A 22,366-nucleotide genomic window follows, 5' to 3' on the forward strand; every position below is an offset into this window, starting at 1 on the left:
TGTGTCTGGAGGCCGCAATGGAAGAGCCTCCAGACTGGCAGAGTGGCCCGAAACCTGACCACATCACTCCCAGCATGGTAGAACACTAAATAAAAGCTGCTGGGATGGTGGCAGTGAGTGTGGAAGCTGCGTTGAAGCAGGCGGTGGGGGTGAGGGAGGTGGGGGTTGTGGCTATCTGAGCAAACAGCCTCGCCAAACAAGTGTGGGCAAGGCAGCACAGCGGCGGTCACTGAGGTGGTTGGAGGTAGGGAAGAAAAAGGGGGAGGAGGAGGGAGGAGAGAGAGGTGGTCTACAGTTTCTGCGAGGCCCCCAACCTTCCTCACCCTTCCCTTTCAGCGCCGCTGTGTTTAGCTAAGTGATTGAGGTAATTTAAAAGATTAATTGCCGAGCAATCCTGTATCTGATTCAGTGCTCTCCCTCTGTTGTGTTTTCCTACCTGTGCGTGAGGATGCCTGCATTAGTGTCATGCAGTTTTTTTTCTGGGTGGGTGGTTGGACGGGATGAAAGAAAGAGCGAGGGCTCCTGGAGCAGAGCGGGGCCAAGGGGAGTGTTTGATTATCAGGCATCGAAAAGGCTGACTTTCACGGACAGTTTTCCACTCTGTGCGCTTTCTATTCCTCATTCATAAGGGCTGAAGGTTTCTTGGATGCGTTTCGCTGCTGAAATCAAACGTCTGTTCTGGTGCCTGACCGTCATCTTGATAGAGGGCCGAGGTACTAGAGAACAGGCTGGTCTCTGTGAGTTTGTGTGCAAACACGTGTACGAGTTTGTGAGCATTTGGCCGCCCATTTGCCAGGCTGTTAATTTTTTGTGTGCCGCTGTGTGTGTCAGTGTAAAGCTGCCCCATCCCTGCCATTAAAGTGGACAGCGCATGCAGCCCATGAGGTTAATCCCTGCCTTAACTGCCTGACACACAAAGGTCTCGCTCCTCCGCCTCACATGGCCAAATTCCCTCCATGCTGCCCTTTTACAGTTACCCTGGATTTGTTTTGTTGGATGTTACTCTTAATAACAGTACAAACACACCTGAAACACCATCAGAATGAGAGACTACGAGGTAACACGTGTTTTTATGAGCTCCTGGCCTTGGGGCTTTTAGTGTTAATGCGCCCTCAACCCTCAACTAGCCCCCATGCTATGTATAAGTCTAAAAACCTCTGCAAGCTTTGATGTGGGGAACTCTTCCATGAACAAGCCTCAAGAGGAAGAATAAGAGGATGGTATCAACATGCCTGGTGCTGAGAACAAAGGGCAAGATGGCTGTAAAGTTTAGCTGTTATTCCTGTAGCGGGGATGAAAGACATGCATGTGCTTTGGTATTACTGGGAAAATATCACACCGACTATGGTGGTAATTCTAGTTTCAAGTTTTCTATTACAGGTCTATTTCTTGGATCAGGTTCCAGGTTTATAAAATACTCACATTTGCTAACCTCCAAAGCTAATGAATCTCTTGAATCTTCTGTCTCTTCTCACTATTTTATTAGTCTACACTGATATGCAAATCATTCAGCTACAGCAGGTTTCTCTTTGCTTCTATAAAGACTGTTTTCTAGAAAAAGTTTCCCTCACAAACTCCACTGTACCAGTGTACACATTGACTGTGGGTTTTTGCAGTTCAGCAAAACAGACAGTGTTAAGTCTTGCAGTGAGACAATGTTCAATGTTATCAATTTCAGGAGTTGGAATCTCCCAGTGAAACCCAAATAGGCTGAGTTTTGTCTAACCATATCAGTCTAATGCCAATCAGCCAATCAGAGGACGGTGGGGGGGGAAATCAAGCATTCCGCAGGTGTTTAGGGGTGCAGAGGCTAGACTCACAGGTGGTGGTACGCAATTAGAAGTAAGGGTATTCATATGGACAAAAAGTAGAAGCCCGTTTCAGGCACTGGGTTTAACAAGGAGTAAAATACTGAGAGCTGGGGTGGAGTTGATCAGGGATTTGAACAGATTTGAAAGGATTCGGATTAGATAAGTGAAATTGGATACTGGATTAAGATTTGATAAAAGCTGCAGCTCTATTTGCACATGTGCAACATAGCAAGGTGTTTGATCCCCACCATCCACAGGGCTGATGTAATCTGGTAGATGAGCTGCAGCCGCCGCTGCCGCCGCCGCCGCTGCTGCGGCCGCCGCTGCACTGCTCTGCATCAGCAGGTCGCCGTAGGGGCTCCGCTGGCTGGCACTGGCCATCAGGTGGTAGTACTCCGTTGGGTTGGCCCCTGGTGGGGGAGGAGGGAGACTGAATAGGGCGCGCTCCTTCAGGTGCTCGTGGGTCACTGCAGCAGAAAGGGGAAGAACAAATAGGAGATGTAAAAATCAGACAGAAATAGCTTCGTTGTCCTTTAATATAAAGCTGCACAACTGACCAATGAGCGAGTAAGTTCTGTCAGTACAGTATGAAGTCAAGCCTAACACTTTTTGACAGAGGGGCAGCAAAAAAACATTTTTATTTTGTTTTCCTGTAATGAAGTAATATATTGTGTGACATAATTTGACATACCTCTTGACAGAATGACAGAAACAAAGAGAATAAAGGTTGCAAGAAGGACTCAGCTTTGGAGACGAGTGCCCTGCTTTACAGATTTGAAGATTTGTGCTTTGTGTGCATGCCCTGGGGCATGAGGCTTTCGATAAAAGATGTCTGATGTCTTTGAGGCTTGCTGGGTTATGTGAAAATATCTCGAGGGAGTAAAGGAAGCAGAGGGAGGGATGGAGCAGGGTAGAGAGGGGGGGGCTACAGAAGGAAGGAATACCACATTCCTGCACTTCTCTGGTGTTGTGTATGCATTTGGTTTGACATGCTGAAGTCATACACAGAGTGCAGGTGCACACTCATAATGCTGAGGAAGCTTTAATCGCTGCATGTGCAAAGGTGATATTGACGTAAAATGTGTTAACACCTGCACCCAGTAAAGCCGCATTTAAAAGTGTCAGGAACTATAAGAGTGAGAGATGGATTGGTTTGTTTCTTTCCTACATCTAACTGTGCCTGTGTCCCCCTTTCCACCATTTCCTGCTCTCTCCCGCTCCCTCCCCCAGTGGCTAGGGGTGTGTGGAGGGGACAGGGGTGTGGGACGATGGTGGATTAATATGCATGCTGGTGGAAACAGGGGTAGGAGTGGGGGTTGGGATCACTGGGTAGGGGCCAAGTGGGATACTGAGGGAGCCAGACCAAGGCCTCCCCCATCCTCAGCGCACACATAAAACAAAAAATCTGGATCCATCAGAACCTATTAGGCCATGGCTGCAGTAACAGTCCACAGGCAGTGTGTTTGTGCTCCAGCAGCAGCGACCCGGGCATATTCTTTTGGTTTCTCCATGGCTGCCAGATCACGTTACAACCTCCGCAGAGTTACATTTAGTGTTTGTGTGTGTGTGTGACCTCACTACAGAGGGAGAGAGACAGCTACACTCCCACTGCTCCCAGTAAAAGCAGACAGAAAGTTACACTGGTTTAAAGCCTGAATGTTTTTTCCGAACACTAATTAATCATAATTGTGCATAATGATATGTATGGAGTTGTGGGTTTGTTCGGAGAAAGTAGTGTGCATGTTATGGAAACTCACTTCTACTATGTCTCAATATATAGTAAATAGGGGTGATTGCAGACACAGCTTAGCAGTTATGCAGCTCTGAGTGGCGTTTTTCAGCAAACATTTGGACTGGACTAAAGTGTTGAACAACAACTGACATTGCCATTGCCATTGCTAGCACGGCTAAAAGGTAGATGCGACTGCTCTGCCGCAAGCAGTCAGACATGCACAGGCTCCTTGCCTTTACAACAATATCTTTTCATTTTGGGCTCCAGAGATGCTTTAGAAATACTGCAGGTAAAGTTGTGTATATTGTTGCAATTCTGATTACACTAAATGAATTAAATGAGTTTGAAATTACACTAGGGATCCTGGTAAATAACATAGTATACCTTGAGCAGTTAGGGTTGCACAAACAATCTCCAACACATGCTCAGGTATCCCTATCAGAGGTTTACACATGCTCCACTGAGCTCCATGGTTCCACAGACTTTATTTATGTTCTGCAGACCTGCGGAGTGCCTTCCATTTGGTGCCATGCTTCCCTGCCACTTTATCAGTAACAGCATCTCTTCCGCATTGCTTCTCTTGAAAGGCGGGGGTGGGCATTACTTGCCAGCAGCGTGTGCTTGGTGATTTATTGGTGCCGAGTGCAGGGCTGTGGGTCCTCACTTCTCCAACCTGTTGTTTGAACACGGGGTAGCGAGGACAGGTCTGACGTCGTGCAAACTCAATAGTTCAGGGTGTTTGTGTTTCTCCAGCCCAAACAACCTGCACGTACCGCAGAGCATAGGCCCGATACACCCGTAAATCACCAGCATGCACACACATGCAAAACACCTAAACATGCTTGATGAAAGGTGTGCTTCAGTGCCTTGTGTAGAGGAATGTATAAGGTGCAAGACTAATTATCACCGCTGGTTGAATAACAAACAGTGTGAACTAAAGTGTGTATGCAGTGAAGTGCAGCCAAGTTGGTTTACAGTGAACAGGATACATAAATACTAAACCGGCTCAACTCTAATGTCACCTCCTTAATGTTGACTGGTTAAAGCAGCTGCAGAATAGCCGCCACTTGAAAGATTTTCCACATCACTTGAAGTTTATTCTTCATATTGTGAACACTGCATAGATCATAAGAAGACTTTCCATGACGGTGACTGTAACCTAATCGAGTGTTTATGGATGAACACATGTGCTTCAGCATTTAAAGTTATTCACACATTAAACATCCGCGTGTGCACAAGTCAACGACGGCATGTGAGAAGCCATAGGTAAGTTCTATAAATGCAAAGTGAGTGTATCTACTTGGAAGTGTACTACAGACAAAATGTGTTTGCATACTTTTAACATAACCAAACTTTGCCCTGTATTTTGAGAGGCTGAATCAGACATTCAATACAAATCCCAAAGTCATCACCAGAGGATGAATATACGGTTGTGTATATGGATTACACAAGGATTGAGAGGAATACCGATCAGCTATGACTTTTATATTTGATTGATGTGAGGACATGAACGCAGCATGTGTGATTGGTACTGGGGTGAGAAGGAGATATATAAGGAAACAACTTTGGCTCGACAAATTAACTCTGCAATGCAGTCCAGTGGGATAGGGTAATATACTTTAACAATGGTTGAAAACCACCATTTAAAAAAAGTTTAAAAAAAAGTGCGGGAGGGAGTTGGTCCCCTGGGTGCTCCTAGTTCCTACGATGGGTCTAAAGCAGAGGATGAATTTGCTGAAGATATTTAGGATATTGCTATCCAGGCTGGTTTTTGGTGCTATTGTGGTCGAGGTTATTCTGGTTTTTCTTTTTCTGTGCTATTAGCAACGGATTGATATTATAGTCAACAAACACTGGTACGAGGGGTTAGTCTTACCCTCAGCAGGGCTCAGTCCTCGGGCCGCGGAGATCATAGAGAGGGTGGGGCTGCCGTGTACAGAGCGTAGGTAGTGCTCCATGTGGGGGCTGACGTAAGGATGTGGAGGGCTGAACGGTGATTCACCCGAACCCGGCGCCCCGTGTGGTGACAGACGGATCAGGGGAATATCTGAGATGACTGGACTGCCTGTCAGTCCTGGAGGTCTGTGAAGAGGAAGTAAAAGTTAGATACATTTAAATAAATGTGGGACAGAGAATGAAAGAAGGGATGGAATATGAGGGTGATAAACAGAAACAGACAGTGAGACATGGAGGGATTGGAAACAAGCCTGTGTTAATTTGATTACTTGTATTGTGCTCACTTATCATCCTGAGTGATCTTCATTGGTATGTTCATAGACAAGCCTTAACTTCTATTATTCCACCAAAGTGTCTGCAGTCTCAATCCACTTACACCCTTTCCCCTCCCCAGTCCCACAGCTAATACATAATAATCCCCTTTTGTTCGCCGTCTTCTATTAAGCCCCGGAGCTACAGACAAGTCGAGACCAAGGGCTTTTCGACTGCGAGGCTACCGGGAAGAGTATTTTCTGTCTGTTTGGGTGGGCAAAACTACAGGGTCTCTCACATCAGGTATTACAAGGTGTATGATAAGAGAGCGCAACTGGATGTTTGAAACCTTAAGTAGCTGCTTAAAGCAACCTTTTTACAAGAAACAAAGAAGCCTCCTCTGAAGTTCTCCAGCAGCCTGCCGGTCACATCAGGCTATACAGTAAATTTGTCATCCCTGGCAGGTAATTGGCGGCTCTTCTTGCAGAAACACAGACAAGTGGGTGTTGTAATCCTCAATAGCCCCGAGGGGCTGAACTCTAGATAAAAATGTCTGCTGGCCGCTGGCGGTGGCACAGCCCTTTGAAGGGGCACTGGTACTTATGTCGACCTAGTGTGCTTCAGCTGTGATAAGCGGCCTGTCGCTCCCTCAGTGTGTGGTAAGAAACACCTGGTAGAAATTCAGCCCTCAGAAAGACACTTAAACGGGAGGAACGATGACTAATAGAGAAAAGGCTGAATGACACAGTGTGGTTATATTACTGTTTTAATGGTAACCAATAAATGATCAATTGAAACTGTTTGCAGGGATTTAAATGTAAGTGGGCTTTTAGTTGAAACTACACTCTAGTTGAACAGACAGGTGGGTTACAGTGCTGTATCTGACTTAACTTGATCCAAGAGAAAGAAAGCAGACGAACACTCTTACAAGTAGGGATTGATCCAGAAACTTCCTTAAGACATAAGCTAGAAGAAGCTAGAAGAACTAGTAATTGATTAATTGGCTAACTGGCTACAATTGTTATTTCAAAATTTAGCCCCCATAAGTCATCTCTGTAAAAAGAAAAACTTACTTCTGCAGTTGCATTGGGACAAAGACTGAAGAGAAGTTAAACTGATTTGAGACACAGAGCCATTTTACTGTTTTTCAAGTATTTACCCATAACTTCTTATAGTAATGCTTATAAATGGATGGTCACATAGATAGCTAAAAGTGAGTGAGAAAAAGTGAATGACCTAAAGGAGGGCATAAAATACAAACAAACAGTTGAAATAGCCAAAGACTATGAAAGAAAGGTTAAAATAACTATAATAATGGATAAAGGGCTGAATGTCTCCAGTTTCTGTCACTCCAAAAGGTAGCAGTGCAAACTGAACTAAACATTTCCAATTCAACTGTACAACATGCAGTTTAAAATCAACCCAAATAAACACGTTTAGAACATGACGGGTGGTGGCAATGGAGGGGTACCTTTATCTGACAGGGCTGTGGGGGTACATTAGAGAAAAAGTTTGGGAACCACAGCCTTAAGCGAACCTATGAAAGCAAATCCTCCCTTCAGGGGAGATGACCAGACTAATGAGTCATAATGCTGTCAGCGGGGGGAGAGGAGGGCCTCACACAATGGGTAACAAATGAGTAAAATGTTAGGCATTATAGCCTCCTTACAATGTGGAATTGAGGTTTTAGATCACGTCACTATTAGTTCAACATTTTTCATTCTAAATGTTTGATTCTTTGGTCATCACCATCACAGCCTGCTTCACTTCTGCCTCATAATCTTTTGGTAGAAAATATGACCACAGTGACACTCGCATACGCCACTACAATGTAATAAAAACAACAGAATGGCTGTCTTTATGAGTCTGAGAGCAAATGCTGTTTAGGCTGACACTTAAGCAGCTCGATGGCTGAACACATGAGTGTTTATAAGTGTGGTTTTGATTCTTGGCAGCATCAACTGCATGCTGGGTACACAGCATGTGTGTGTATGTGTAAGAGAAGGGCGTAAGGAATGGTTAATTGACAGATGCAAGGCTCACACTAGCTGGTAACAACATTCATTAATGTTATTCAGTTAAATATAAAGATGAGTGTATGACTGCTACCAGGTATGTGAATATGTGAAATGATGATACGTTTACGTGCTGATACATCTGAAAGGAATCAGTCAGGGGTGTCAAATCATTTGACTGATAAAATGAGTGTGACTGGTCCAGGTTGTAGTTACTGGCTCTGGCTATGAAAGGTGGGCCTGAGACCTAGCAAGAATACTTGGCAGAACTCCCCTCCATCCTCCCTTCAGAGTTTCCCTGCTCAGTCTCTCATTCACTGTCCCTGTGCAGACGCCAACCTGCTCCCGGCCGAGCCCTGCCCAACTCACTCCGAGCCAACCAACCCAGAGCCTCGGCCCTCGCTCCATTTCCAGTAAGCGCCTGCAGACTGCTGGCCTTGTCCTAGGGCCAACTTTCTGCCGTCAGGCCCACTCTTCCCCTACAAACAACCATAAAGAGCCCTCTGTTCTGGGCGGGAGGGGAGAAGTGAGAAGAAACAGACGCTCCATACACAAAAACACGCTTCCCTCGGTCCGCCTCGAAGCAGCATACAGAGAGCTTGGCAGTGCCTCCTCAGATTAGTGCTCGGGTGCTTCACTGAAGGATACCTGGGTAAGCTGGCACTGGTGTTGGCTCTCTTTCTTATCAGACTGAGTGACTCAAAGCTCCTCAAAGTAATCACACACTAGGATTCCCAGTGTTAAGCTAAAGCCTGAAGCTACAGTGCAATATTGTCGAGTATGTTCCCTGAAATTTCACAGAATATTAGAAACACCTGCCTAATGTAATGCAGGAGCCTGTTTCATCTTTACCTCCATCCAAGGATGGAGGCCAGATTCCATCTAAGTTTCCTGAAAATGTGTGGTTTTAATATTTTGTATTGTCATAAAAATGCTGCGTTCTTTTAAAGAATCAAGCTGGCATTATTGTACATTTTATATTATCTTATTGTTAACAAATCCGAACCTCATCTCTCAATACTTTCTAGCTTTTCTACACTGTCTGTGCCGGTAATATTAACCTGTTAAAATCCACCTACATGGTTTTTGGGGACTGTTTTCACCTGCACATTAATGCATGTGCTCTTGTGAAAATAAACTCCCATGTGTTCATAGTATTGAAGGAACATTGCAACAGTATGGTTCATTAATATGTTTTAATAGTTCTGGCTTTGGCCATATGGGCAATACCTTTCCGCACAACATAGTCTCATTTGTTGAGAGAAAACATGGAACAACAGCCTCATCCAAATTAGTCTCATGATGTTTGTTGATAATACAATATGAGCCACCCTTAAATTGCCGTATGAACAAAAATATAATCAAAAAATTCAAGTGCAAACTTGCGTTGAGAAGAAATTAATTACATTTCCATTATAATCAGCATGACCCCTTTCCATGATCCACCTACCACAACCATTTAGCAAGATTTTACTTTCAACCTATATCCATCAACAAAAGTTATTTGTTTCTGGGCCGATAGCAAACCAGCGTGTCGGCACGCATCTCTCTGGCTGCAATAAATCACTCCAACAACCAAGAGTGAATATGAGGCCTTGATAATAAGGTGAAATTTACTGCTGTTGCCTGTCAGGAGGCTACAAATAATAGTCCTCTGTGGCAGGTAGCATTATTGAAGCCTTGTCGATCCACCCTTTTTCTGACAAGATGTTACTTGAAGTCTGTGTGTTTTCCAGAGCCTTCAGTCACAGGTTGAATGGGAAGCTCATAGAGGGCCTCAGAGCCCTGGGAGAGCCCCGTCTCTTAATCAGTGGCTGCCATTTAAAGAAACTTCCATCATACCTGAACACTATGGGTGGCTGTTGGAAAAAGACTAAGGAATGGTAACAGTGCTTGCATACAGTTGCAAACAGAATTCTTCTTCACAGCCAAATAAAAGTGCCGGGAGTTTGTCCCTGTAAGGATGATACTTGAGGAGAACTAGGGATAGATAGAGGAATGGGAAACCCATGTAAGTCAGTAGATGACATGCTTTCAACAAGGTAATTGCTATTTGTCTCTGTGTTCTGTACTGTGTGATTACATGCTCTCTGTTGTTCCATTGTTAAAACTATGCTGTGAGAAAAAGTGATTTGGACATGGTACAGCTTGTTGAGCATATGAGTAACCCTATGAGTAAGTGCATACCAGAGTGCATGTACATTAGATTGCTGGCGAGGGCAGATTGCAGCATGATTAGAAAAGAAAGATGTCATATTAGAACTCAGCCTTTCCAAGTCTCTTTTTATAGTCTAGCCAGTGCTGTACCACACAGAAACACATAGTAAAAATACGTTTTGGTATTGGTTTATAGAGAACAATGGGGTCAGAAAGTGTCTGACAAACACTGCCACATCAGAATTATAGGGGGCTGTGTTTGTCAATTTTTTCAACTTTCTGAAAGCAACAATCAATCAATCAGGTCCACTTCTGCCAGCAATTGTCCATGTGTGCTAACCTTGCAAGGAAGCTGGACTCAAGATCACAAAATCATGCAGAGAATCCATCTTGCCAGGCTTCAGTATGGGCTTGTGTCCAACCACAGTGGTTCACACCAATCAGCATCCTGATTAAGAACTACTGGCAGCTACGGCAAGAGCTATGAGTAACAATAGTGGCTTCTAAAGAGGGTAATGTAGATGGTGATAGACAGATGGTTCATCCAATCACCTGCCAAGTATTTTTTGAAATTGCCTGCCCTTTTCCAAACAGTTTCCAACGACAACTTGTGGTTTTGTGTAAAAGGTGAGAAAAGTGGTAGGGTTTAGGGTTAGCTCTCTTTATACCATTGTTGCCCCAAGCTCTTCCATAATTATGTGTAAATCCAAGTGAAACACCACGAATGCCTTTGTAGACAGACTGACAAAAGTTTGTACTATCCCTGTTTGTAATTCCTCATGTCTCGTCCCCCCTATTTTTGCCCAGCTTTTGAGTGTAGCCAATTGAAACAGGTAAAAACACTTCTGCTTTTGGGCACAGTGAAGGGACACTTGATAAAAACTTAATTTAAAGCATATCCCAGATTTTCTAGCTTCACAAAGTCTGAATGGGTCTGTCTGCAAGCGATGACAAGATGCTGCCCATGTAACCTGTTTTCAAGGTGAGGTGTTAAAGCCACACTCCAACATCAAGTTCCCTTTCTGCCTGTCTGCCTGCTTCCCTGCCCTCCTGGCTGACCAACAAGTTAGAATTTGCCTCTCTGGCATTTTCCCTACTGGCTCGGGGTGGGATGAATTATGATGTGACACACTCCCTTCTGTACTTCTGGGCAGCCAAGGCGATCAAGATAAATCACCACACTGCCCCACAGGGGACATGCTAAGATCCTGCCTTAGTTGTTTTTGGGGCCCTGATCAGGATGCTGAGGATTTGGACACAACTTGATACTGTACTCCCTGAGAAGCGAGGACTGTGCACAAAGGAGGGGCCCAGTAGAACTATGTCAGACGATGGGATAATATACTTAAATGAGATGGGATTACAGAGGGTAATTATCCATTATTCGGCTCCGTTGCTGTCACATACCATTTAGTCTTTTTGAGTGCAAGAAAATTACATTGAGACTGTGCGATAAACCGTGGAAATTTCAGGCTATTGATTTGCAACTTTGCCGTCTTTTGATTGATGGGTCCCTTGTCTTTTCAGCAGCACATTCCTGGCTGTAACTCAGGGGAGCATCCAAATTCAAACATTACCCGTGACGATGAGCCGGGGCTGGAGCCAGCGAACAACAACATGAGATAACAACACGTCTGTCAAAACCACTGACAACCAATCGTCAGATTGTCCCCCCCCTTACCTCCCACCCTCTGCTCGTCTCCCTACCCTTCCTCTTTCCATGTTAACCAAACCAAAACAATGAAAGGAAAAAACAACATCAACCCAAATGGCTGATCTGTAAACTGTATTTAATCAACACATTCCGTGTGGGGTTGCGGGCCCCGAACAGGCTGATTGCCTGGTGTGTGGGACCACATCTGTTTGTGTACAGGGGCGGTGTAGGCCACAGCTCTGCCACACAAAAACCTTGGGCATATTTCAACTTTTCAGTGCTGCAATTTGCCCCCCGACTGCTTCCCAAAAAGCATAAATACGGGTTGTGGAATGAGCGGGGGATCTGTTTTTCTCATCCATTGCGTTGTCGTTGAGGTTCTGGGAACGGAAGGCTGGATTTCGGATGCTAATTACCCGGTCAAACATGCTGGCACGCTGGCTGGCTTTCCTGGCTTGTGGGTTTGCAGAGAAGATGCCCGACTCCACAATATACAGCAAACATCACATAAGTGCTGTCTCAGAGTCCAACTTCTGCTGTCACCCTACAAATGGCTCTTCCTAATGTGTTCCAGAGACAGTTCGGATATGGCACGTTTCTTCTCTCTGGAATGCTACGTTCGTGAAAGGCAGGGAGACCACAGCCGGAAGGTTGCTACATTTAAATCCTGGATCAAGCATTTGGAAATGTGCTGAAAGATTTTTATGTACTGAAATTTGATTCATATTCATTCATAGCCCAGGAGACTATTTTGTCCAACCACTTGTCTGTGTCACAGCTTTTGAAGGAGGTCTGTAGGACTGTATGGGCCTTGGACAATCCCACAAACACTGACCCCTTATCTATGCTAACTTCTGCTTCCTTTGGGCCCTTTCCTTAAATGCTTGTCCAATCAGTGTTTAAAACCCTGTTTCCGAAACCGTACATCCAAAACTTGCAAAGAAATTGGACAAAAATGGGATGCAGCCAACCAGGAGGCTATGGTGGCAAGCTTTTCATCCCGCCTTTGAGTCAGACCATTTGGAACATCTATTTTTGTCCTTTAGGCAAACCTGGGCGTCATGGCTTATGAATTACTTTGTGGTAATCTCACTGATCTCACTGATTAGGGTGAAATAAGCGTTGAGCCCAATTCTTTCTTACTTACAGAGGAACTCCACCGACTTTACACATCATAGTCCAGATCTAGGGGAGAACAGCTGTATATGGGAAAAAGTTTTACAAAGTCTTGTCTGGCTCCAGAGGCAGCTTCGCAAATGATTGGTTGAGGCTGAAGTAGTTACTAGTAGTAGCATAACACAACCAAATCTTTGACCTGTTGGCGGTTGCACTGTGGGTAATGTAGGCGGCAGGGTTTTTTTAAATCAAGGATGAATATTGCATGAAATAAAAAAGACAATCTCTCTGGTTCTGCTGCATCAATTCTGATCGATTTTGATCCTTTTCATTAATCTGTCCACCGTGAGTTACAGGACAGTGAGGCTGAATCGGTGGATAAATCAAAAATCAAACCTTTTTAGTATGTTAGCTTATTTAAACATTGATAAGAAACATAGATAACAGCTTGCTCAAAGCTAGTGTGCACATATGCATTGGCCTAAGCCCACAGAATACCCCAGTCTATTCTCTTACATTGTCAGCCAGGGAGCAAGGCAGATAATAAAGCAGTGAGCACTGCAGGATCTGCATTATGACAGCTGTGACAGACTGACCTGCAGCCCTCATTATGTTACATGCAAACAGCGATGACGGGCGCTCCATATGGAGTTAGCACGATCCTTCAGACAGGAAGTACAACCCTGACACACAGCAACCAACCACTGACAAAGTGCTGCCACCAAGCGCCCTGCGCCGACACCCTGCTCCATTTCCCCGGGACAACACGCAGTAATTAGGTGAATTTGGCGCATGCTGGGGAAAAGACAGCTATATCAAGGTCTTGATGAATTAGTGGGAGCACTCTGTCAGAGTCACATCACATTAATCAAAACAAACCGGGTGCACAGCCACACTTTTTCCCCCTCCTTTCCCTCGCTTTGCAGGTGATGAATAGCTCTGCCTACACTGTGTATCACCTGATCTTGCTGAATTTAAATGTAACAGCACAGTTCTCACAAAACCTCTATTGATCTTACTCCCGGGTTCCCTTCCTGGATTCGAATATTTTAGATAAGCATAAGAAGGCCTGGCAATGTTAGCAAGGCCAGGATTTTATGGTAATGCCACATTAATAAAGTCAGAAAATAAATTAGTGTTTCTTTGTAGGTCAGGTTAGGAAGCAAGTTTCAAAACCAAGCACACAACTGGACTGCCAACCTATTTATCCTAAGCAGTATACTGTGTTTTTAAAAGCTTTTTAGACATTAAATAAATGTTTGGTATAAGTTCGGACATATTTCTACTTTAATATCCAATACAAACCAAGGACTTTACTCTAAGAGTTAGTGCTGCCCATTTTACTTTAGTGAAGCATCAATGTACTTCTTCCAACATTGTCTTTCACTGGGCTTTCTCTCAACAAGGCAGTTTTACTAGAGACGATGTTTCTTGGCAGAGTTCCTCATTTCTGGGTTAGGAGAGGAGATAGGAGTCGAAATGTTAACAGTCTGTTGTATTGTGCTAATGTGGCTTGTCTCCCTTCATCTCTGTCTCCCTCTCACTCTGTGTATCTTGTCTGGCTTTGATGTATTTGAACTTGGCTCCGTCACTGAAGCTCAGAAAGAGGGGCTGCCCCCCCCCAGCTCTATCAAATAGGAAGGAGTTGTAGGGAACTCTCAGAGAGATAAAACAATGGAAAGCGACAACTGACCTTCACAAGTCACATTAGCTTTCAGACATTATTTACCCTTGTGAAAAGTGGAACTGCTGACTGTTTTACATAAAAGTCTTAGCCTTCATCACCAAGTGGTGTCGCAACAATCGAGTGGTCCCTCCCTGCTGCTGGTAAAAGGCAACCACAGAGCAGTATGAATGATAAATACAATCATACTGTGTTGGATTTACTGATGGATTATTTTATGATGTTGGAGTATTGATGTTTTTTGATGAACTTTTAAACGTAGCTCACTGCCAACGATAAGAATTAGCTTGGTGCAGTTTTAAGAATGCTTTTTGTTCTATTTAATTGAACACATACGATATATATATATATATAGTTATATATATATTTATATTTTGTTCTTAATATATGTTGTTTGTATAATATATGCTGTTTGTATATCTGGAGTTTGCAACAAAAAAAATTTCCCCCTGGGATTATTAAAGTATTTCTGATTCTGATCTGATTTCCCAATTTTCCCTTAAGCAGCAAAAATCATTGTATTCCACATTGCCTTGCAGTATAATATGTGTTTTATATTCTATAGCAACTTGTCTTTACACTAAGGCTGTGTGAACAGTCATATCAGACATTATGTTGGACTTCAGGACCGCAACCTGTTCACACTGGAATCTGATATGGGCCACATTCAAAAAATAATGTGAGCAATAAATCAGAATTGACTACTAAGGCTTCTTGTGTGTCATTTTATTCACATTTCCCCAAAGCTCTGCCTGACACATTTGCTATCTCTGGAAACTTCTGGATCTCTGAAAGAGATCTGCTGCTAAAATTCTGCGGAGTTGAATAATGTTTGGTTGCACAGCAGTAGGCTTGTTCGAGATGAACTGTGCCTCGCCTGTCAATGGCCGAGATCAGGCGGCAGCAGCAGCAGGAGGCGGAGACAAAAAGCTGCATACAAGTTGGACAGTTTCCAGCAGCCTTTAAAGAATATACAGGAAGTCATAGAAATCTTTGCATCCTGTTAGATCATCTGTAGGCTGCCTGTAGTTTGCAGACCATGTTTGGATATATAAATACACTTTAGTATTATTATCAACCACACAAGACCTATTGGTGAACAGATTTAACCTTCATTGCACAACATGAGACCTGTAACAACTGCAATCTAGAGTTAAATATTAAAATCGCACAGAAAATTAGGAAAACGCTGTGTTTGTTGTCAAAATCTCAAACGAGCCTATCGACTGGCCCACAGTTTGTTAGGGAGCCTAAACTGTGAACGTCACCATGACTGTTTCAGAATGATACTTACCCATGCATGGCATGGAGTGGGTGTGGCTCATAATGGTATCGCCCCTCATGGTGTCTCATGTCGATTGGGATGGGTGTGTGAAACGTGGGGAAGAGGTGGTGGGCACCTGTGAGGGCAAAGAAGAGAGTAAAGGTCACAAAAGAAAAACGAGAAAATACAGTGAAACAAATATGTTGACACATTTTTCAAAGCTGGCCAAATAAGAAGAGATAACGTAGAGCAAGACAAGCTAATATTGAGGCTGAAATACAGTTCCTGACTAGTGCCTGCAACGCAGCATGAGATGCAACTGCACCATTTTACAGTTCCCGTAATCCACCAGTAATTGAAACCTTCCACACTGTCTGTGGCTTTTGGCCCTGGGAACTGTACGTTCATTAATGGCTCTCTATCCATGAGACCAAAGCAGGGTTTACACAACAATGAATGTGTTTTTATGTGTCAGACAAAGAATGCACAAATCCACCATTTCCTGCCATAAATGGTCTGATGGCTTGAGGGAAGTCTCATTAAGACAACACAGCCGATCTTCATTAATTACTGTCATTACAACCGCTGAGTAGGAGACATTACTGTCATGATTGAAGGGGGAGGAGAGCTCTAATCATAGACAGAAAGCCTACTAATTCTCTCTGGTTTGATATGTTGAAGTTTGGCATGTTTGTTGCAGGAAAATAAACCAAAAAACCCCAGAATGATCTCACATTGTGTGTGTGTGTGTGTGTGTGTGTGTGTGTGTGTGTGTGTGTGTGTGTGTGTGTGTGTGCACTGTGGGGGGACAGAGACAGAGAGTGTAGAGCAATGCAAACCCCCTGGGTCGATCCCTGCTTGCTATTAGGATTCTCTGGCTGTACGGTCCAGTAAGCCTGGGATGACCTGGGAGCAGAGACCACTAGGGTTAAAGGTCAAAGCTCAGTGAGAGCAGATCATTATTTCTATATGAGAGGACCTCTGGGACTGGGTAACAAGGGGGAAATGGGTGCGTCTTTTCACACCAATGTAATGCCCAATATGCCAAGAAGACTAAGCCCAAATGACCTGCTGCCAGAATTAAAACAACAGTCACGCCACACTCACTGTTCTTCCTCTCTCTCTCCCTTTATAGCAGGAATACTAGTTTCATTCACTTTGTGATTGTGAATTAATTCCACTTTTTTGGATCGCTGTTAGCTTCCGTCAATGAAACCCAATGCTTCCTGCTAATTTTTCACATTAAATGTCTGCCAGGAAAGGGACTGATTATGCTGATTCAGCCAATGGACTGCTTTTAATGTGAAACATCTGTGCAGGAAGTGTTGTGTTTCATTGATGGTATTTTAGCAGATTAGAAAAAAAACAAAATAATAAAACTGAAATGTAGAAACGGCTGGAAAAAATGTGTAAATAAAAAACTTATATTTAAAAAAATATGATCAACAGAGTGGTGAGTGTACATTATGCTGACTGTATCAAGACAACAGGTAAATATGAAAGAGATTTTGAGTTTATATAATACTGAAAAAGAGTGGAAATTAAATACCGATATAAGCCTTTTCCAAAATAAAAGCCTGGTTTCTGCTATTGAATATTTCTTAATCTACTTGCTGCTTTCTATAGTTCATGTTTCAAAGTCCAGTTTGTCATGCTACGGATTTTCTTTTCAAAGTTTGCATTCCTTGTAAACACCTTCCTGTTTGAAATGTGCCTTAAGGGGTCCTAACGCCCTAAACAAGGTGCAACAGGACTCTGTGCCTGTGGGCTATGGCAGAATGCTGGATGTTGTTTTTAGGTGATGCCAATTACAAAGACAGACATTACTGCTACTTAACCCTGATTGAGCCTTTTGTTGTTGTGCTCGAGGTAATCATTGTGACGTTGTACCATCTTGTTCTTAGTTAATTCTGACGGGATTACACACGACTGGTGGAGGAGAGTCCCCCTGAAGGCAGCTTCGAACTGTGAAACATTCGACTGGTGTGGAATTTGTTTAAGGACGAGCATTACCCAACGATGATTGTTTTTCCAGTCTGCATGGGTGTTGCATTGCATGACATTTGCTGAAATCAGCCGTGGCACACATACAGTCGATTAAGATAAAGACGTTTGTGCAGTTGGGTGATTCCTGTTTTTGTTAAGCAAAATATGAAGGTTGTGCCAAAAATAGTTATTATTTTACTGAAAAGATGTCCGTCAGGCGTGTGCCTAGACACACTAGCCATAAAAACATTACACTGCCAGAAGACCGATGTCTTCAAAACATGCTGGGATAATTTCTAAAGGAATTTTACTTCAGAAATGATAGACATGACAGAACTGCAGTAACATTAATGAATACCCTGAATTTTTTACAAATCACTGGACGTTCCACTGCACACACAGAATAGTCAAAATTGTGTGCGAGGCCAAAGGGAGTTGTAAAAATGTCTGCTGTCTCCTCTTGTCTTTGAGCTCAGAAGGCATGGGGCTCTGCGTTTCTATCAAGATCCACGCCGCTGGATCTCAGCCAGCGAGCCTCCCTTGCTTTTGTGTGCGAGACAGGCGGCCAATTCCGAGTCAACTTGTGTGTTACAAAGCCAAAAAGAGGCGCCCAGTAAATGAGCGAGAGGGAGTGAGAGCTGGGAAAAAGGAGTCCGAGCTTTGTTTCACAAGTGGAGCCAGAAGTTCAGGCTTTGTCTGGGAGGTGCCCCCTGCTTGTGCTGCCTGGCACATCTCTGGTGGAGAGGGTGGGAAGGCCACGGGACAAGGAGACTAGACTATGAGAAAGACAACAAGCTTGTGCTGGAAGTCGGGGCGGCGCAGGAGATTCTTTTGGACCTGTCGGAGAGTTGATCAATTAAACTGTCAAACCTGGACTCGTCTTTAGTTGTTTTTTTGCTCATTACTTTGCATTGTACTTGTGTTGTGATGTATTTTTTGATGTATGTGATTGCACTCAGCAGGATGTAAAAGCCTTTATGATCGGGTCTCACTGTTTATATGAAAAGTCATAGATTATTAATCACATGATTTTTGTTTAAATCTTCCATTAAGGAATGATGTTCAGTCCATTAGTGAAAACGAATACACAAGCAAACTAAAATAAACAGTATCAAGCAGAAGCCCCAGAGGCTGATTCCCCCCCCCACCCCGCTCCCAGCTTGGGGCTGCTGGATGTGGGGGCGATAAGGGCTGAACAGGCCCTTCCATCACCCAGACAGCTGCATTGTTTCCTGGGCTGCAGGGACAACTACAGACAGGTACATGGTTGGGACGATTCACACGCAGCAGTTTCTTGATTTACCGCCCTCCTGTCTCCTTTGGGTGTGTTGGCATGCAGGGTTACTCCACCCTGGGCTTCATACTGTATATCCAAAACAGAGCAGAGGACTGTTCAGACCGACTTTAGCACAACTTGTCTCAACTTTTACCGCAACACAGCGTGACATTGAAGCAGAAAGTTATCACTGCGACAACTTTCCAGAGTTGTAAGATCCTGTCCTGCTATGAGGCAATGGTGTGTTTTAATTCTTGATAAGTCTCAAAAATCATGGATCTACTGCTCAAACTGGACTTCCTGAAATGTATTTCATCCTGTCACATGTGCCTAACACAGCACTGATGGATCCCTGTGTTATAATTTGTTACCTGGAAAAGGTCACTAACTAACTTTAAACCATGGCAGGAGTTTAAAATGCAGTTAAGTGCACTGAGGGGCTTTTATATTAGTGTAATCTTATATCATAAATCAATCCAACGCACAGGAACCTTTAGCTGGTGGTCGTTCTTGGGCACCATATCTGCTCTGATCTCTCATCAACATGTTTGTTTTAAGCCTGAACATATCTTTGCCCCCTAGCCCCCATAACGAGGCTCCAGACGTGCCAAACATCCTGCCAAGCAGCAGGGTTAGAGCCCCACATCGTCTCCTCCTTTTTAGTTTGCATCTTAAAGCCCCGGTTTGATCTCTCGCTAAAGACAATGCCAGGTGTTCGATGTTAACAAAGGCCCCTTCGAGTCTCATGACTCAGAGAAAGAAGAAGGAAAAGCACTCTCTCATTATGTCCAAATGAAGCCCCGGATCAGGACCATGCTGAAGTGGAGAGTGGAGTGGGCTCATGTCTTCGAGGAAGTACTCAACGATAATAATAATGCCCTGAGAGGCCAGGCCAGGCCAGGAATAATTTTGGGAAGGAAAAAAAAGCCTTTGTCGTGCTTTGAGAGAAAGGGGCAGTGAGGGAGAGACAGAGGGCGAGAGGGGGAGAGGAAAGCACAGAGAGAGAGAAAGAGAAGTGAAGAGCAGAGGAGCAGGAGAGGTGGGGGTGCTCAATTCAGACAGGAAATTCCAGCAGAAAAAGTTGGCCTGCATCCTAACTACACAGCGCCGTGCCAACGGCTATACACAAATGCTCATGTGCATGCATACACACTCACACACACTCACAATTACACACACACAGACAGTGATTTGTTCTGCAGTTCGCTCTCGGTAAGCAACCATCAAGAGGGACTGAGACAAACACAAACGTGTTACTTTGAGGTTGAACAGAAATGCCTTTCTTAAACACACACACGCACAAAACACACTACAGCAAGTGTTATGCCCAAGGTTAATAAAAAGTGTATGTTTAGCCTAATCCGGGAATCCCGCACTACACACACAACATGAGACCTGCAGGTTTAGTTTGCAAGACGTCGCTTCCTCTAGGGCAGTACATGGGCGAGTGATGGCGACAGAGGGATTAGAGGCTTACAGGAGAGCACGGAACCACTGCCATCTATGAAAGGAAGTCTTAACAGAGTGGCTCTTTACTTTTAACAGCCCTCGGGGAGGGTAAAATGATACCTTTTTTATTGATAGGGGGATTTTGGGCAGAAGGTAAGTGGATTAGGCCAATGGTCTCTGTAATGACACAAGATGGTTTGAGCGGAAATTCATTAGTCCCTGTGAACTCGTGCAAAGTCTGTATATGTTATGATGAACACATCAAACACTCCCTCCCTGGGAAGACTAACACACTTGTTTTCCAGTGGGTTTGAGTCAGCACTGTAAAGGGGGCTTGAAGCTTCTCACTGCTTTATGGCACATTATGAAATCAGATGTTTATATTTCAGATACAACAGTGTTATTAGTCAGTGGTTGTGGCTAGGGCTGGGTCCTGAACCTCAACACTTTTATAGTACGGGCCCAAATGTGTCCATAAAAGTCCATAATATTCAAAACTGTCAGACTGACATCGAGTTCATACTCAGATTAGTAATTGTGACTGTTTTGTTTGGACAGTTCTTTTACAGCTCCTTGGGTTTTTAGATAACATGTAATATCTGAGACATTTTGCTTTTGGTAAGGTACCAGAACTATTTGGGTCTTTTTATACTGTACATATCTTATCTTATTATCTTTATTTACATTTTTCTTGTCCTGTGTGTATTGTTATGCACCAATATACCAAGGCAAAGTCCTTCTACTTGTCAATAAACCTGATTCTGTACTGTATTAACTAGTATTAAAGCAGCACTAATCAGTTCTTTGGCCACCTGGTGGCAACAAGCAATGACAAAACAATGTTAACACACTGCCATTAATTTAAGAGTTGTGTTTCTGGCGACCAAAGGCAATGAGGTTGATGAGAAAAGAGAAACTGAACCAAAACAGTGAAGCTGTATGCTTTTTTTGATGAACTGCAGTGTGAGATTAAAATCTGAGCGGGTTACTATGAGGGCCTGTGTTTATATCTTGTCGCCATGACGCCCTGATCCAGCCTACACCCCCCCCAGATGTGTTGTATCATCTCACAGGGGCTGTTATGTAGGGGCTCGGGCCTCTGCTGCCTCCGTTCCTGTCCCGGCGTGTTTACAGATCCCTCTCAGACCCAGCTGGCCTCCCTCCTCTGCGATCAGTCTCTGTCAAATCTGTAGGCCTGCCTCAGCCAATCACTCGCTAGTCTGAGCGTCAACCTCACGAACCCACCACAGGTATGATCCATCACCCGGGCTACAAGGTGCTGCACCGCCTCTCCTAATTGTTCTAAAGACTGAGTGCTACCAAGACCCTATCTCACCTGGGTTGCCATTAACTGGCAGTACCGACATCCGTTCAGTGTAAAATAGGTACCGAGGGAAGTAGCAAAGAATGACGAGACTTTTGCTTTTGTCAGATATCCGATATGTCATTAAAAATATATTAAAAACATCTTTAAAATTGTAGTTCTTTTACCAAAAACTGACAGCAATCAGAGTTAGAAGGTTTTCAACTTGGGAATGGCGGTACTGTATAATCACTGGTGTCCAGCAGTAGCACCTGGGGGATCACTGCCTAACGACCGCCATGGATCACCCGGCGAGTGTTGGGCGTTTAGCGGGGCCGGGTGTGTCCTTCATGTGTGAGTGTGTGATGTTAGCATACAGGTAGCTAGGCTTAGCAAGCCTCTCCTTGTGGCAGGCACTGGGCCTCTCTGTGAAGACTGATGAGGTGTCAGGATAATCAGCTTCCCGTGCAGACTTCTGATTTATCGCCTGGCCCCTTTAGAGCGCAGGTGTAGGCCTGATCAAGAAATGAATGCAATGGGTCTGTTATTGTTGCGGCAATGGTAAGAATAAACCGGGGGCCAATTCGGAAGGATGCAGGGCTGATCCTTGTAATATTAAGTTGTCACTTTTATATGCTTTCTGCACTTATCAAAACAACACAAAAAAATGTGAGTTCATGTGTGACTTCATCAATCTGTTCCTCATTCTGT

The 22,366-nt window shown here is 44.0% G+C and overlaps 1 protein-coding gene across 1 annotated transcript in view; it reads right to left on the bottom strand.

Annotated features, from left to right (window-relative positions):
* The window catches only part of gli2a (GLI family zinc finger 2a), an 84,366-nt gene that overhangs the window by 20,888 nt on the left and 41,112 nt on the right, over positions 1–22,366 (bottom strand). Inside the window, exons 3-5 of the mRNA XM_051402834.1 lie at positions 15,672–15,777; positions 5,420–5,625; positions 2,060–2,278 (exon numbers count right to left, since the gene is read on the bottom strand). Coding sequence (XP_051258794.1) covers positions 2,060–2,278; positions 5,420–5,625; positions 15,672–15,777 — 531 coding nt within the window. The remainder of the gene's footprint in view (positions 1–2,059; positions 2,279–5,419; positions 5,626–15,671; positions 15,778–22,366) is intronic.

This window comes from Dicentrarchus labrax, unplaced genomic scaffold (genome assembly GCF_905237075.1).
Source record: "Dicentrarchus labrax unplaced genomic scaffold, dlabrax2021, whole genome shotgun sequence".
Taxonomy (NCBI): domain Eukaryota; kingdom Metazoa; phylum Chordata; class Actinopteri; family Moronidae; genus Dicentrarchus; species Dicentrarchus labrax.